The following is a 12,390-nucleotide window of genomic DNA, read 5'->3' on the forward strand; positions in this document are numbered from 1 at the left end:
TCTGGCTCCTTGAGCTCCTAGTGTCTAAACCCCTCAAAAGGTCAGCGTGAGGAAGACGTACCCAAAGCGTGGGATTTCTTCACGGCTTTGGCCACCTCCTTCTGTTTCCTGGAACATAATCCTGAAACACAAAGCAGCGTTAAGTCAGAGTTGAATCTTCACGGAGGAGATATTCCAGCTCCAGGTGTCTCTCACGTGTGATGTGGCGTCCGTAGATCCGTCCGGTGTACGGAGAGATGAACTGAGACAGCAGCTGACAGGAAACACACATCAGAGTTTAGCACTTTGGGAGTACTTTTAGCAATGAAAGGTGCTTTACAAACACAATACATTATTATACATTCACAGGGACACTGAGACACTTCCTGTGACCTTTGGAGCTCCACTTGTTGTTCAAAAATATTAAATAAACCCCCTTAATGTTCAGTTTGATCCCACAGCTACACGGTTAGGATGTTTGTACCAAATAATGCCGAGTACCATGACCTTTAGACCGTATAATGGGAATGTTCATATACCGCCATACTGTTGGAAAAGTGGCGAAGGATCTCGTGGATATTTCTCTCTTTAGACGTGGATATTTTCACAGTGGCTAAACAGATTTTCACCGTTTGAAATGCATTTGAAACGTCCATCTCTCTTTAGAATTCTGCATTTTGATTGTAAGAAAAGACCTCAGACATTTTTAATAATGACACTAGATATACGAGGAGTTCAGGACCATGGAAACATATACACGCCCTCCTGTAAACCCACCTTTAACTAAACACATTACACACTCTACCCACACTTATAACACACACTTATTACCCACACACACACACTTATTACCCACACTGACACTCACAAAGGTGCTTTATGTACCTGAGTGTTCTTGAAGTCTACAGTCACATTGCAGAGCAGGCATCCTTTCTGAGGCTCTTTGTAGGGGTTTTCCATTTTAATGAGCTGTAAAAAGAATATACAAATACATTAATCTAATCCTGTTATTAGTGATGTAATAATTATTCATAAATAAATACAAATTACCCACCCTGTCCTCGTTTGGTTGGACTACACTTGAGGTTGTTGTGAGACTTCTTAAACCTGCAGAAAAATGATTATTATTATAAAAAATGACATCAACAACAGCTCATATGTTAGCATTAGCATTAGCAACACGTAGCTTAACTCCACCTAATAAACACATATTAACGGTTAGTTTTACATTTAATGAATGCTGTATCATTATAACACTTAATACAGGTGTTATAAAGTCTCACCTGTGTTTCCTTGTTGTAATAAAACTGTTCTTATTCTCGTTAAACCTCTGAGGACGAGCATTTTGACCTGACACACGACCGGAAGATGTCCACCAGACGGGAACTCCGGGTTCTTCACTGAGTCAACTATTAGTTCCTACCACCTATTTCACTGAGAGACACATTACGCATATTATATATCTGTGTTGGTGAATATACAAATGATATGAAATGTATGGTTTTGTGTTCTCATGAATATTTAATCTTACGTCTATTTTTGTATTATTTTAGGAACAGATTGAATGTTACCCCCGTTTCAAAGATCAAAATAACAGCACAAGACAGTAATCACCCCAGAAAATGACCATCGTAATCAACATTACGTATTAATCTTCTCACATTTAGATTTAACCAACCTTTTAAAACGCTTTCGTATTTGGAATATAAACAACAAAGGGAAATAAAATAAGATGATGATTATATGAGTGAAATATCAAATCTAATATCTAAATATCGGCTTTACTTTGTGGGAGACTTTTCAACCGGAAACTATGAATGTTCCTAACATGTTGCTAACATGTACTTCTCAGGAAGATACAGTGACAGAAAATAAAGCAGATAACACATGTCTGCTATGTGGCGGTAATCAGCTTGGTTTTCGGGTAATTTATCGAACGTTTTCTATCGATGAATCACTACATTTGGGAACCTATCCCGGTTAGCGCTGCTAGCTCCGACAACCGAAACCGGAAGAGACGCAGGGATTCCTCTCTTGCTCTGACGTTGGATTTGTTCTTCACAAATTCAAACGTGATTCTCGCGGAGCTGTTGACGTTAAAAACAGAAGCTTCAAGCAATACAAGAAAATGCTTTTTATGCCAGACTTTCTATACGTTTTCACCGGAGTTTGAGGTGATTTACAGGGTTTTAGGAGACTGTTAATGTCGCAGAAGGAACACATCAGAGAAAAAACTGCCAGGAGTAAGAAAACCGCTTTACTAGCTAACGTGTAATGGGCTTTAAAGTGCTTTTTTCTTGAGCTAAATATTATCTAATTCAGGTTTGAAGTATTTAATATGTACAGGTGTGTGTTGCAGAGCCTCAGCTGTGTTCCTAGTGTAGTTGTTTGTGTTTATTGGAGGTTTTATTGACATGTAGCACCAGCTGTTGTGATGAATTCTGCTGAGAAACGAGACATCAGAATCAAACGGGTCTCGTCCAGGAAGAGATCTCGCGATAGCTCACAGATGACACCTGAGAGGAAGAGAGGATCTGAGAAATGTCCAAAGATCTGCAGGCTGAGCAGCATCATGGCAGAACAACAACAACAACAGCAAAAACAACCTGCTGCAGAGGTAGGACAGGTGAACAGCTGGATTATAAGCTTTAAGGGTTATCCATGTTGTTGTTTTCACATCAAAAAAATAATTATGATTCTTTGTTTTTTTTTTTAAATGCTGTTGTTGTCTGCATTTTGTAAAATGTGCATGCATTAAGTTAAGATGAAGTTTGTATCGTTTTCTTTGTATTGATTCCCAGCTGTTGTTGGTTGTAAAAAAGGATTTATCTAATAGACAGGAGAGCTCTCCTCCACCCTGGTTGTAGAAACATCTACTTCTTATATCCGTTAGAGCAGCTAGCACCAGATTCTAATAACAGCGCCGGTACCGGTGCGCCCTCTCTCTCGCTCCCTCGCTCGCTCTCTCGCTCCCACGCTCGCACTTTGGCTGTGAGCTGCGGGTGCCAGATAAGCCAACATCCCCCACTTTCATCACTTACAGCGCCCACCGTACAGGGCAAATGAAAAGTGTAACCGGGGTGAAAAGGATGTTACATTTACTCTTTGTATATAGGGGAAACACTAACTACTTGTCTATAGACTATTGTTGCACTATTTATATTCTATTCTATTTTATTGTATTTACTTGCACTATTGTATCTGTGTTATTGTGTTGCTGTGTTGGAGGAGCCTGTGACCTCATTGATATATCTACACTGTGGCTCTGCACACATGAGGATGAAACCTTGAACCTTGTGTTCAGTTGTTCTGCAGCGACAGCGAGGATCTGTTCGGGGATTACGACAGCCTCCTGCAGGACAGCTCGCTGCTCGACAGGCTGGACGACGCTGAGCAGAGCGAGAGGCAGAGAGACGTCCAGAGAGACTTCACCAACCTGAGGACGATGACAGATGAAGACGTGCTCACAGACTCCATCCTGGACGCCATGGGAGAGGAAGATCTTCCTCCCAGCATGCAACAGTTCAAGGATCAGGTCCAGGAGACGAGGGTCCGTCTGCAGGGCGGAGATCAGACCTCCACGCCGCTCAGAAACACAAAGGTGAGATTATACAGAAGTATCTTTTATGTAAACACAACATGGGTTTAAAATCAGCATTCAGTCGCACATTTTACTGGAGAATATTTTGAAAAATAATTAAGATAAAGTGTATATACGAAGAAAAACAGAATATTCAAAGAATATTTTCTAAAAAAGTTGAATTGTAAAAAAATAAGACAGAATATTTTGAGCAAAAGTGAAGACATTTTGGAATCAGAAAAAAAAAGATACATTTTGGAATATTTTCAAAAAAAGTTAAGAATTAACAATATTTTGAGAATATTTTCAAAAAAAGTTCAAATTTAAATAGACAGAATAATTTGAGAATATTTTCAAAAAAAGTTTAAATGTAAACATTTAAAGGTGACCTATCATGCAAAATGCACTTTTGTACGTCTTTTCTACATGAATATGTGTTCCCGGTGTTCCCTGAGACTGCCAAGGTGTCAGAAAACACAACCCTCTCTATTTTCCTCCATACCCAAATCTCTTAAAAAGGGGCTGCAACGGATCTGATACAGACTGATCCAGATTTGAACGCTTTTATGATGTCACAGAAGTGGCGCTACGGCTATTGGGCCAACTCCACCAATCAGGAGGAGACAGCCACGGACATTGCCGTTGGAAAGCGCTGGAGACGCTGTAGTACATATGCCAGGCCTGTAGATGGTGCTGTTCTCACAGAATCAGCCCAGGCAAAGACAGTGTTAAATTGAGCGAAATGAGGAATGGCTAAATTCATGATCTGTTTGGTATTTTGAAAAATAAAAAGTATAAATATGCCTTATATAGGTATGGTCCTTCACTATGTAGACCCTCCAGAAAAACGCGGGCAAAAATCCTTGATTATGCGGGCTAAATTCCTTGATTATGCGGGCTAAAATCCTTGATTATGCGATTAAACATGCGGGGTTTTATGTGATTTTATGCGGCGAAATTGCGGGAAGTTAGGAAATATGCGGAAAGTTGCGAAATATGCTAAATATGCGGGGGAAAAGAATAACCATTTTTTTAAATATTGGGCTGTCTTATTTATTCTCTCTCACACACAACCTGCCACTAACGTTAAACCCCTTTACTATTCAATTAAACACATTCAATGTTTATTTATTGTAAAAGCAATTGGGCTATTTTAACCCTCCCACACACACACACACACACACACACACACACACACACTTCTCCGCCTCATTCTGTTTTCATTTACTCGTTCGTTATCTGACCAGCTTCAATCTTGTAGGCTACTCACTTCGTTTCTTGTAGCCCTCGAAAGGGTTTTGGAGGTTGATCCCTCGGTGAACGGGAGTTGAATGGCTTTCTTGTCCGCAGCAGCAGAAAGCATTTTCGAATGTTTGAATGAATCAAAGTTGGTCGCCACCGTCGATTTTCTCTTATGCTGCAACACACAGTTGCACGGGGTGCAGAATAGTTTCCCCCCACTTTTTGCCCGGTCTTTAGTAGAAATGTTCGTTGGTAAATGAGCTCTATACAGTGTTGTTTACATTCTGTGATGCGCGAGCTGATGACGTCACGTCAAGACGAGTTAACTTTTTTTTCTTCTCAACTTTGTGTGGAAAAATGCGGGGATTATGCGGCCTGTTGATAAATATGCGGCTTTTTAAAAATCTGCGCCATTTTGCTGATTATGCGGTAAATTCTGCGATCGCAGAATCGCGTTTTTCTGGAGGGTCTAACTATGTTATTAAAATATAGCATGATAGGTCCACTTTAAGTAAAAGACAGAATATTTTTAGAATGTTTTAAAAAAAAAAACATTTTTACAAATAAATTGAAATGTAAAAAAATAAAAGACAGAATATTTTGAGCAAAAGGGAAGACATTTTGGAATATTTATATTTAATAATAATATGTTGCAGACATCAGCCCCGTGAGGTTGTGAAGCTTTCTTTAGAATTTCACAGCTTTTTATATTTATGAGACAGAATATTTTGAAAAATGATTAAGATAAAATGTTTATGACAAGAAAAAGAGACAGAATATTTTCTAAAAAAGTTGAAATGTAAAAAAATAAAAGACAGAATATTTTTGAGCAAAAGTGAAGATATTTTGGAATCGGAAAAAAAATATTTTCTAAAAAAGTTAAGAATTAAGAATATTTTGATAATCTTTTCAAAAAAAGTTCAAATTTAAATAAAATAATTAAGAATATTTTCCAAATAAATTGAAATGTAAAAGAATAAAAAGAAAATAAAAAGTTAAGAAATTTGGAGTTTATTTTTTTTGCAGACCTCAACCCCTCTGAGGACTAAAGAGGAGAGTAGACCCCCGAGAGGAGGAGGAGGAGGAGGAGGAGGAGGAGGAGGAGGAGGAGGGCCATCGAGGAGGAGGAGCGTGGCGGACGCTCTGAAGAAGACGATGCTTTGTAACGCAGCCTCTCCAGCGATGGCGTCTCGCAGCGCAGCTTTAAAGGAGGCCGTCCTCTCGGAGGAAATCTCCGTCGCCATGCAGGCGTTGGAGGAAGTTTCTGAAGAGAAGACCCCCGACCTCGGGCCCTTCTTCGGGCTCCCGTCCAGAGTCAAGGAGCTGATGCTGAGGCTGAAGGGGATCCAGAGCTTATACGGTGAAATGACTACTAAACTTTCTTTGACTAACACCATCAGGAATCCTGCCGTACCATGTGACCTCCTCTGGTTATCTGCTAACTACAAAATGACTAGACTCTTTATTTGACTAAAACCATCCTTTTTTACTAACAGACAGCGAGACTTAGGGAGACGGCAGGATTTACAAAATGTATGGAAAATAAAATCTAGTAGGAAGATCAGCAGTTTCTGATGAATGTATAACTTCAATCTTGGAAAAGACCACTGTAATTAACTTGAATTACTCATGAATGAATGTGTGAGTTTTTTCTCCATCATTTCTACTTAAATCTCAAACAATATCTTTTTTTCTTTTGTGTTTCCCCCCTTAAATTTACCGCCCAGAAAATAAATGAGAAAGTCAGAGAACTTTATTTGTTGTTTATTTTATACATTTCTGACTTTTTATTTTCTTATTTCTTCACTTTATTCTCACAGATTATCCCGTTTTTTTCTTTTTTAATTTTAATCTCAGAAAATATCTATTGCTTTTATGATCAGATAATCGTTGCTTTAAAAATTACATAAATGAATTGCCTTTCAAATCTGTTGCTAAGTTATGTTCTGTCTCAGAGCGGCAGGAGAAAAATAATCTTTAAATTTCCCCAAAAAATAAATCAGAACGTCAGAGAATTTCCATATTTCTGTTGTTTCGTTGTTGTTGTTTTTATTTTTCACTTTATTCTCACAGATTATGCAGGAAATATCTATTTTTTACCCTTTTTATAATGAGATAAACAGAAATTAATTGCCTTTTTAAATCTGTTGCTAAATAATTTCCTGTTCCTTAAACGTAGTGTGTTGTGTCTCAGAGCCATTTTATAATCCTAGATTGTTTTGCTTTAAAAAGGACTTCAATTGATTGCCTTTCAAACAGTTTAGTGATGTATTTTCCGTTGTTGGACTCTTAAAACCCCAAAGTATTACTTTAACATATTGTTTTGTGTGTCTCAGAGTGGCAGGAGACGTGTCTGAACCTGCCGTCCGTTCAGCGCAGGAAGAACCTGATCTACTCGCTGCCGACCAGCGGAGGAAAGACTCTGGTGGCCGAGATCCTGATCCTCAGAGAGCTGCTCTGCAGGAAGAAGGACGCTCTGTTCATCCTGCCGTACGTCTCTCTGGTGCAGGAGAAGGTAGGGAGGACAGGAGAAGGTAGGGAGGACAGGAGAAGGGAGGGAGGACAGGAGAAGGGAGGGAGGACAGGAGAAGGGAGAGAGGGAGGACAGGAGAAGGTAGGAGGACAGGAGAAGGGAGGGAGGACAGGAGAAGGGAGGGAGGACAGGAGAAGGTAGGGAGGACAGGAGAAGGGAGGAGGACAGGAGAAGGGAGGGAGGACAGGAGAAGGGAGGAGGACAGGAGAAGGGAGGGAGGACAGGAGAAGGGAGGAGGACAGGAGAAGGGAGGGAGGACAGGGGAAGGGAGCATCAAGAGGTGCAGAACAAACACTGTTGTAGAAAGAGTTTGCATATAAGTTTCATGAAAAAAAGATAAATCTGTAAAAGAATATAATAATGAAAGAATAGGAAGACGGTACATTTGGAAATATAACGAGGAATAAAAAAAACTCTAAATAAGTAATAAATATATGAATACATGTATTAAATAATAACAAAAACATTGAGATGTTAACGTTTAAAATTAATATATGTGGTAAAAAGAATTACTAAAATGTATAATTAATTGAAACTCTTAAGATTTTTTAATATAATAAGAAAATTATAATTACATGTGGAAAAATAAAGAAGAAATAAAAACAAGAATAATAAATAAGTTAATATTAAAGAAAAATCTGAAATATAATTTAATTATATAATTAAAAAAATGTAAGTTAAATATCTAATTTAAATTACATAAAACATGGTATAAGTAAATATTGAAAATGTTAAGAGGAATACAAAAAAAATGTTGAAGTAAATTAAAAATAAATATCCATGAAAAAAAAAGAAAATGTAAGTCGACTTTAAGCCAAGGACACCAAAAGTGCTGATTCCAGAGTTGAAGGTTCTTCCCTGCATTTCTCCATTGACTCCATATGGAGGATCACACGGTGTCATCTACACAGAAACGTTTGTTACCGTTTGGTAGAAATGATGATATTGCAGTAAATAGGAGAGGACCAGGATTAGAGCCCTGTGGGACGCCTTTCCTCTAAAACCCTCTCTTTCCTCCCTCTTTGACCTCCTTCCTGTCTCCTCTGAAGGTGCGAGGGTTGGCAAGCTTTGGCGTGGAGCTGGACTTCCTGGTGGAGGAGTACGCAGGCAGCAAAGGAAGGTTCCCCCCCGTAAAGAGGAAAGACAGGAGGTCTCTTTACGTCGCGACGATAGAAAAAGCCCACAGCCTCGTGAACTCGCTGATCGAGAACCAGAGGATCGACGACCTGGGGCTGGTGGTGGTGGACGAGGTGGGGAGGAAGGTTTTTTTTTACGTTAATAATCTACTTTGTTTCAGAAAATATTGTGTGATTTACCCCTAAATTAATATTTCTCCTAAATTAACGACTTTAATCTAAAAAATATCAATGTTTTTTTTATCATAAATGTAATCTTAAATCTCAGTTTTTACAGAATCTTTTCAACTTTTTTTCTCAGATATTATCAAAGGTTGTTCCTAGTACATCTGTGAGTTTATTTTTCGTTAATATTCCACTTTATTTCCGAAAATATGAAAAAAACGACTTTAATCTCAAAATGTCCTTGTTTTTTTTAATTAATTAATTTCAGATGAGAAATCTTAAATATGACAACTTGTATCTAGAGCAGCAGTTCTCAAACTGTGGTCCACGGACCACCTGAAAAAGCTAAATAAAATCCACTTTTTATTATCAAGAATTTTCGGAGACCACCTCATATGTGACCTGCGACGTGGTAGAGGGAGAGAAGCAGCGCTCTCTGATTATTTACAATGACGTAGCTCAAGCAACGCAGACAGACGTCACACGTGCGACAAAAGTATCAGATAGGCTTCAATTTCCTTTTGATTGTCTATAATTAACTATAAAAAACTATAGGCGTTTTAACACTACGTTTATATATGTACTTATTTTTACGGTTTGCATATGAGGTGGTCCGCATAAACCAAAGGTTTGAGAACCCCTGATCTAGAACATTATCCAATTTGTCTTTTTATTGTTTTCTAGTAAAATTGTGATTTATGTCCCTAAAATGTCCCTTTTTTATTCTGAAAAGATATCTACACGTTTCCTCAAAATGTACCACTTTAATCTCAGAAAATCCTATTTCTTTTTCTTAATTAATTTAAAACATTTACTTATTCTGTTCTCCAAATGCACCGCCCTACCTATGTTTCCTCTGTGTGTTGCAGCTTCACATGTTGGGCGACGGCAGCAGAGGAGCCATCATTGAGATGACGCTCGCTAAAGTTCTCTACACGGCCAGTAAGAGGCGCTTTGATCTTCCTTATTAAACCCTTAAATAGCTTTTAATTAACCGTCTTTATGTTTTTATTCTCCAGAATCCACTCAGATTATCGGGATGAGCGCCACGCTGGGAAACATTAAAGACCTGCAGACGTTTTTAAGAGCGGAAAACTACAGCAATGACTTCCGGCCTGTAAGAGGTTTACTGTTAAATACTGATTTTAATGAATATACCACCAACAGGTGTTTAATGAAGCCATGGTGCGTGGTGTGTTCAGGTGCAGCTGAAGGAGTACGTTAAACTGCAAGACACCATCTATGAAGTGGACCCAAAGGAGGAAGACTGCTTCAAATTTTCTCGTCTCCTCAACTTCAAGGTATGGACAATATTCACATACTGTTTTAGTTTTTATTTGATGCTTTTATTTTTGAAACTCCGTCAGTACATATTGTTGATGCTTTTATTTTGAAACTCTGTCAGAACATATTGTTGATGCTTTTATTTTGAAACTCCGTCAGAACATATTGTTGATGCTTTTATTTTGAAACTCCAGTACTCCAGCTCCATGCAGAAGCTGGACCCGGACCACATCATCGCCATGGTGACCGAAGTCATCCCAAAACACTCATGTCTGGTTTTCTGCCCCACGAAGAAGAACTGTGAGAACGTGGGAGGGCTGATCTGCAGATACCTCAGGAAGTGAGTGGTTACATTCAATATTACAAACACACCAATACCTGATCAATACCTCAGGAAGTGAGTGGGTGTATCTATTTATTATTATTTAAAGGTGGGGTAGGTAAGTTTGAGAAACCGGCTCGAGATACACTTGTTGTTATATTCCATGGAATGCTCTTAACATCCCGATAGCAATGAATATCTGAAGTGCTTTGACAAAAAATACATACAAAATATCATCTGTGGAAGCTGTGGTACTGTAAAAAGCACCACCAATCATCTGAGCCGGCTAAAGTAACTGGATGGCCTACCTGCCTGTCAGCCTTCAATCTGTGCACAAACTGATCTGGTGCCCTCATTGGTCATGTGCGCGTTCGTGTGTGTTGGAGGAGGGGCTCTGTGAGGAAGTGGCAGATTTTTCCGGCTGTGTATTTTCAAATTCTAGCGCACTCGAGCTGGTTTCTCCAAACTGACCTACCCCACCTTTAACACATTGTTATTATTTACATTTTTATAGTTATTTTATTAATGAATTAATATTTAAAATATGTATTATTTATAACCTTTTGTGATGTATATGTATAAAGAGAGAGAGTGAGTGAGGGGTGCAGATACCTCCGAGGGCGAGTGACGTGACTTTGAAAATATGCAAAAAATGTCATATGTAAAAAAAAGAAAAAAAATATATTAATGCAAAAAGTCAAAGTACAAATGTACAATAAAAAAAAATCAAGGTAAAATATAAAAAGAAAATAGAATACAAATATTTATATAAAGCATAAAAAGGAAAAAAAAGTGCAATACAAAAATAAAATAGAATAAAAGCTATTATTTATACATTTTACAGAATCAAAATCCCCTCTGATTGGTTCCTCCTCCTCCCTGATTGCTTCCCCCTCCTACCGGATTGGTTCCTCCTCCTCCCTGATTGGTTCCTCCTCCTCCCTGATTGCTTCCCCCTCCTCCCTGATTGGTTCCTCCTCCTCCCTGATTGGTTCCTCCTCCTCCCTGATTGCTTCCCCCTCCTCCCTGATTGCTTCCCCCTCCTCTCTAATTGCCTCCTCTGTGATTGGCTCCTCAGGGACTTCCTGCTCCTCCACGAGCAGCAGAAGCTCCTCCTCCTCTCCCAGCTGAAGGAATGTGGGCGGGGCTCCGTGTGTCCGGTGCTCAGCAGGACGGTTCCTTACGGAGTGGCCTATCATCACAGCGGGCTGACGGGGGAGGAGAGGAGGCTGCTGGAGGAGGCGTACACCTGTGGGACGCTCTGCCTCCTCACCTGCACCTCCACGCTCGCTGCAGGGGTCAACCTGCCCGCTCGCAGGTCAGCAAACACAACAACAACAACAACAGCATAATAACTTCATAATCACATACAAATAAAAGCATTGCTGTTTTTTAGACAATATACTTTCATCTGATAACACCATGCTTTTATTCTGAAATATTTCCATGTGGTAAATGCCTCTAAAATCAGGGGTCAACCTGCCCGCTCGCAGGTCAGCAGCAACAGCAACAACAACAACCACAACAACAACATAATAACTTGATGTATTCAAAATGGCCTTTAAATGGTTAAAATCCTGAAAATGATTAAATATTTGGCATTTTTCATTAGGCCTGGGGCCTGTACTACGAAGCAGGATGTTCTCTTAGCGGTTAACTTCAGGGAAAACTCTGGTTTTCCGGTCCTACGAAGCTGGTTCTCTTTTTAGCGGGCTAGATCTCCATGGTAACTGATGCTGAGCGGCTAACCTGCCCCGGAGCAGGTTAGGTTGCAGGCTAAGAGCTCAACTCAGTGAAAGCACTGCCTGCTGACCAATCAGAGCTCAGTGTGCGGAGTTTAAAGCGATCAAGTCATATTACAGGAGAAAGGAAATACAGAAAAGCTGCCGTTGCAGGAAAGACGGCCGGCAAAAATCAACTGACTGTGTGAACGTGAACATTAATAGAATATCACCTCCCATCTTCAGAGCAATCTGACTATTATAACATTAGCGTTAAGAAAGCTTACTTAAATATCTGCCACAACATAAGTAACCGGATCAGAGTAACATGAAGTACAGTCCGCGGCATATCACATCATAATGTATCATATATCTCCTTATCTGAGTCAGCTGAGCCGTATCTGGCCGTGCAACACTACAGTGTCACA

The 12,390-nt window shown here is 39.4% G+C and overlaps 2 protein-coding genes across 3 annotated transcripts; one reads left to right on the forward strand and one right to left on the reverse strand.

Annotated features, from left to right (window-relative positions):
- Nucleotides 1-41: 41 nt before the first annotated feature.
- Nucleotides 42-1,373, reverse strand: LOC104968201 (28S ribosomal protein S18c, mitochondrial). Its single transcript, XM_010797776.1, has 5 exons — nucleotides 1,263-1,373; nucleotides 1,034-1,086; nucleotides 865-948; nucleotides 196-253; nucleotides 42-121 (listed from the first exon to the last, which is right to left on the reverse strand). The coding sequence occupies exons 1-5, from the start codon at nucleotides 1,321-1,323 to the stop codon at nucleotides 42-44; spliced, it is 336 nt and encodes a 111-aa protein (XP_010796078.1). The 5' UTR covers nucleotides 1,324-1,373.
- A 685-nt stretch (nucleotides 1,374-2,058) lies between these two features.
- helq (helicase, POLQ like) lies at nucleotides 2,059-11,593 on the forward strand. Of its 2 annotated transcripts, none has more exons than XM_010797777.1 (11): nucleotides 2,059-2,222; nucleotides 2,400-2,596; nucleotides 3,284-3,580; nucleotides 5,828-6,161; nucleotides 7,138-7,316; nucleotides 8,384-8,584; nucleotides 9,505-9,577; nucleotides 9,655-9,752; nucleotides 9,838-9,936; nucleotides 10,114-10,259; nucleotides 11,320-11,593. In XM_010797777.1, exons 1-11 carry the CDS (start codon nucleotides 2,183-2,185, stop codon nucleotides 11,591-11,593), a joined length of 1,938 nt encoding a protein of 645 aa, XP_010796079.1. In that variant the 5' UTR covers nucleotides 2,059-2,182. The 2 variants fall into 2 exon arrangements, with proteins under 2 accessions (XP_010796079.1, XP_010796080.1); XM_010797778.1 differs by having other exon boundaries at nucleotides 2,060-2,153.
- Nucleotides 11,594-12,390: the final 797 nt, after the last annotated feature.

The sequence above is a fragment of the Notothenia coriiceps genome, unplaced genomic scaffold (assembly GCF_000735185.1).
Source record: "Notothenia coriiceps isolate Sejong01 unplaced genomic scaffold, NC01 NC01_scaffold00038379, whole genome shotgun sequence".
Lineage (NCBI taxonomy): Eukaryota > Metazoa > Chordata > Actinopteri > Perciformes > Nototheniidae > Notothenia > Notothenia coriiceps.

Coding starts and splice junctions, on each gene's coding strand:
- helq (XM_010797777.1), top strand. CDS start 2,183: ATGTCGCAGAAGGAACACATCAGAGAAAAAACTGCCAGGA. Junction 6,162..7,137: donor GGGGATCCAGAGCTTATACG/GTGAAATGACTA, acceptor TGTGTGTCTCAG/AGTGGCAGGAGACGTGTCTG. Junction 10,260..11,319: donor ATCTGCAGATACCTCAGGAA/GTGAGTGGTTAC, acceptor TTGGCTCCTCAG/GGACTTCCTGCTCCTCCACG.
- LOC104968201 (XM_010797776.1), bottom strand. CDS start 1,323: ATGCTCGTCCTCAGAGGTTTAACGAGAATAAGAACAGTTTTATTACAA. Junction 254..864: donor TAGACTTCAAGAACACTCAG/GTACATAAAGCA, acceptor GTTTCCTGTCAG/CTGCTGTCTCAGTTCATCTC. Junction 122..195: donor CTACGGACGCCACATCACAC/GTGAGAGACACC, acceptor TTTGTGTTTCAG/GATTATGTTCCAGGAAACAG.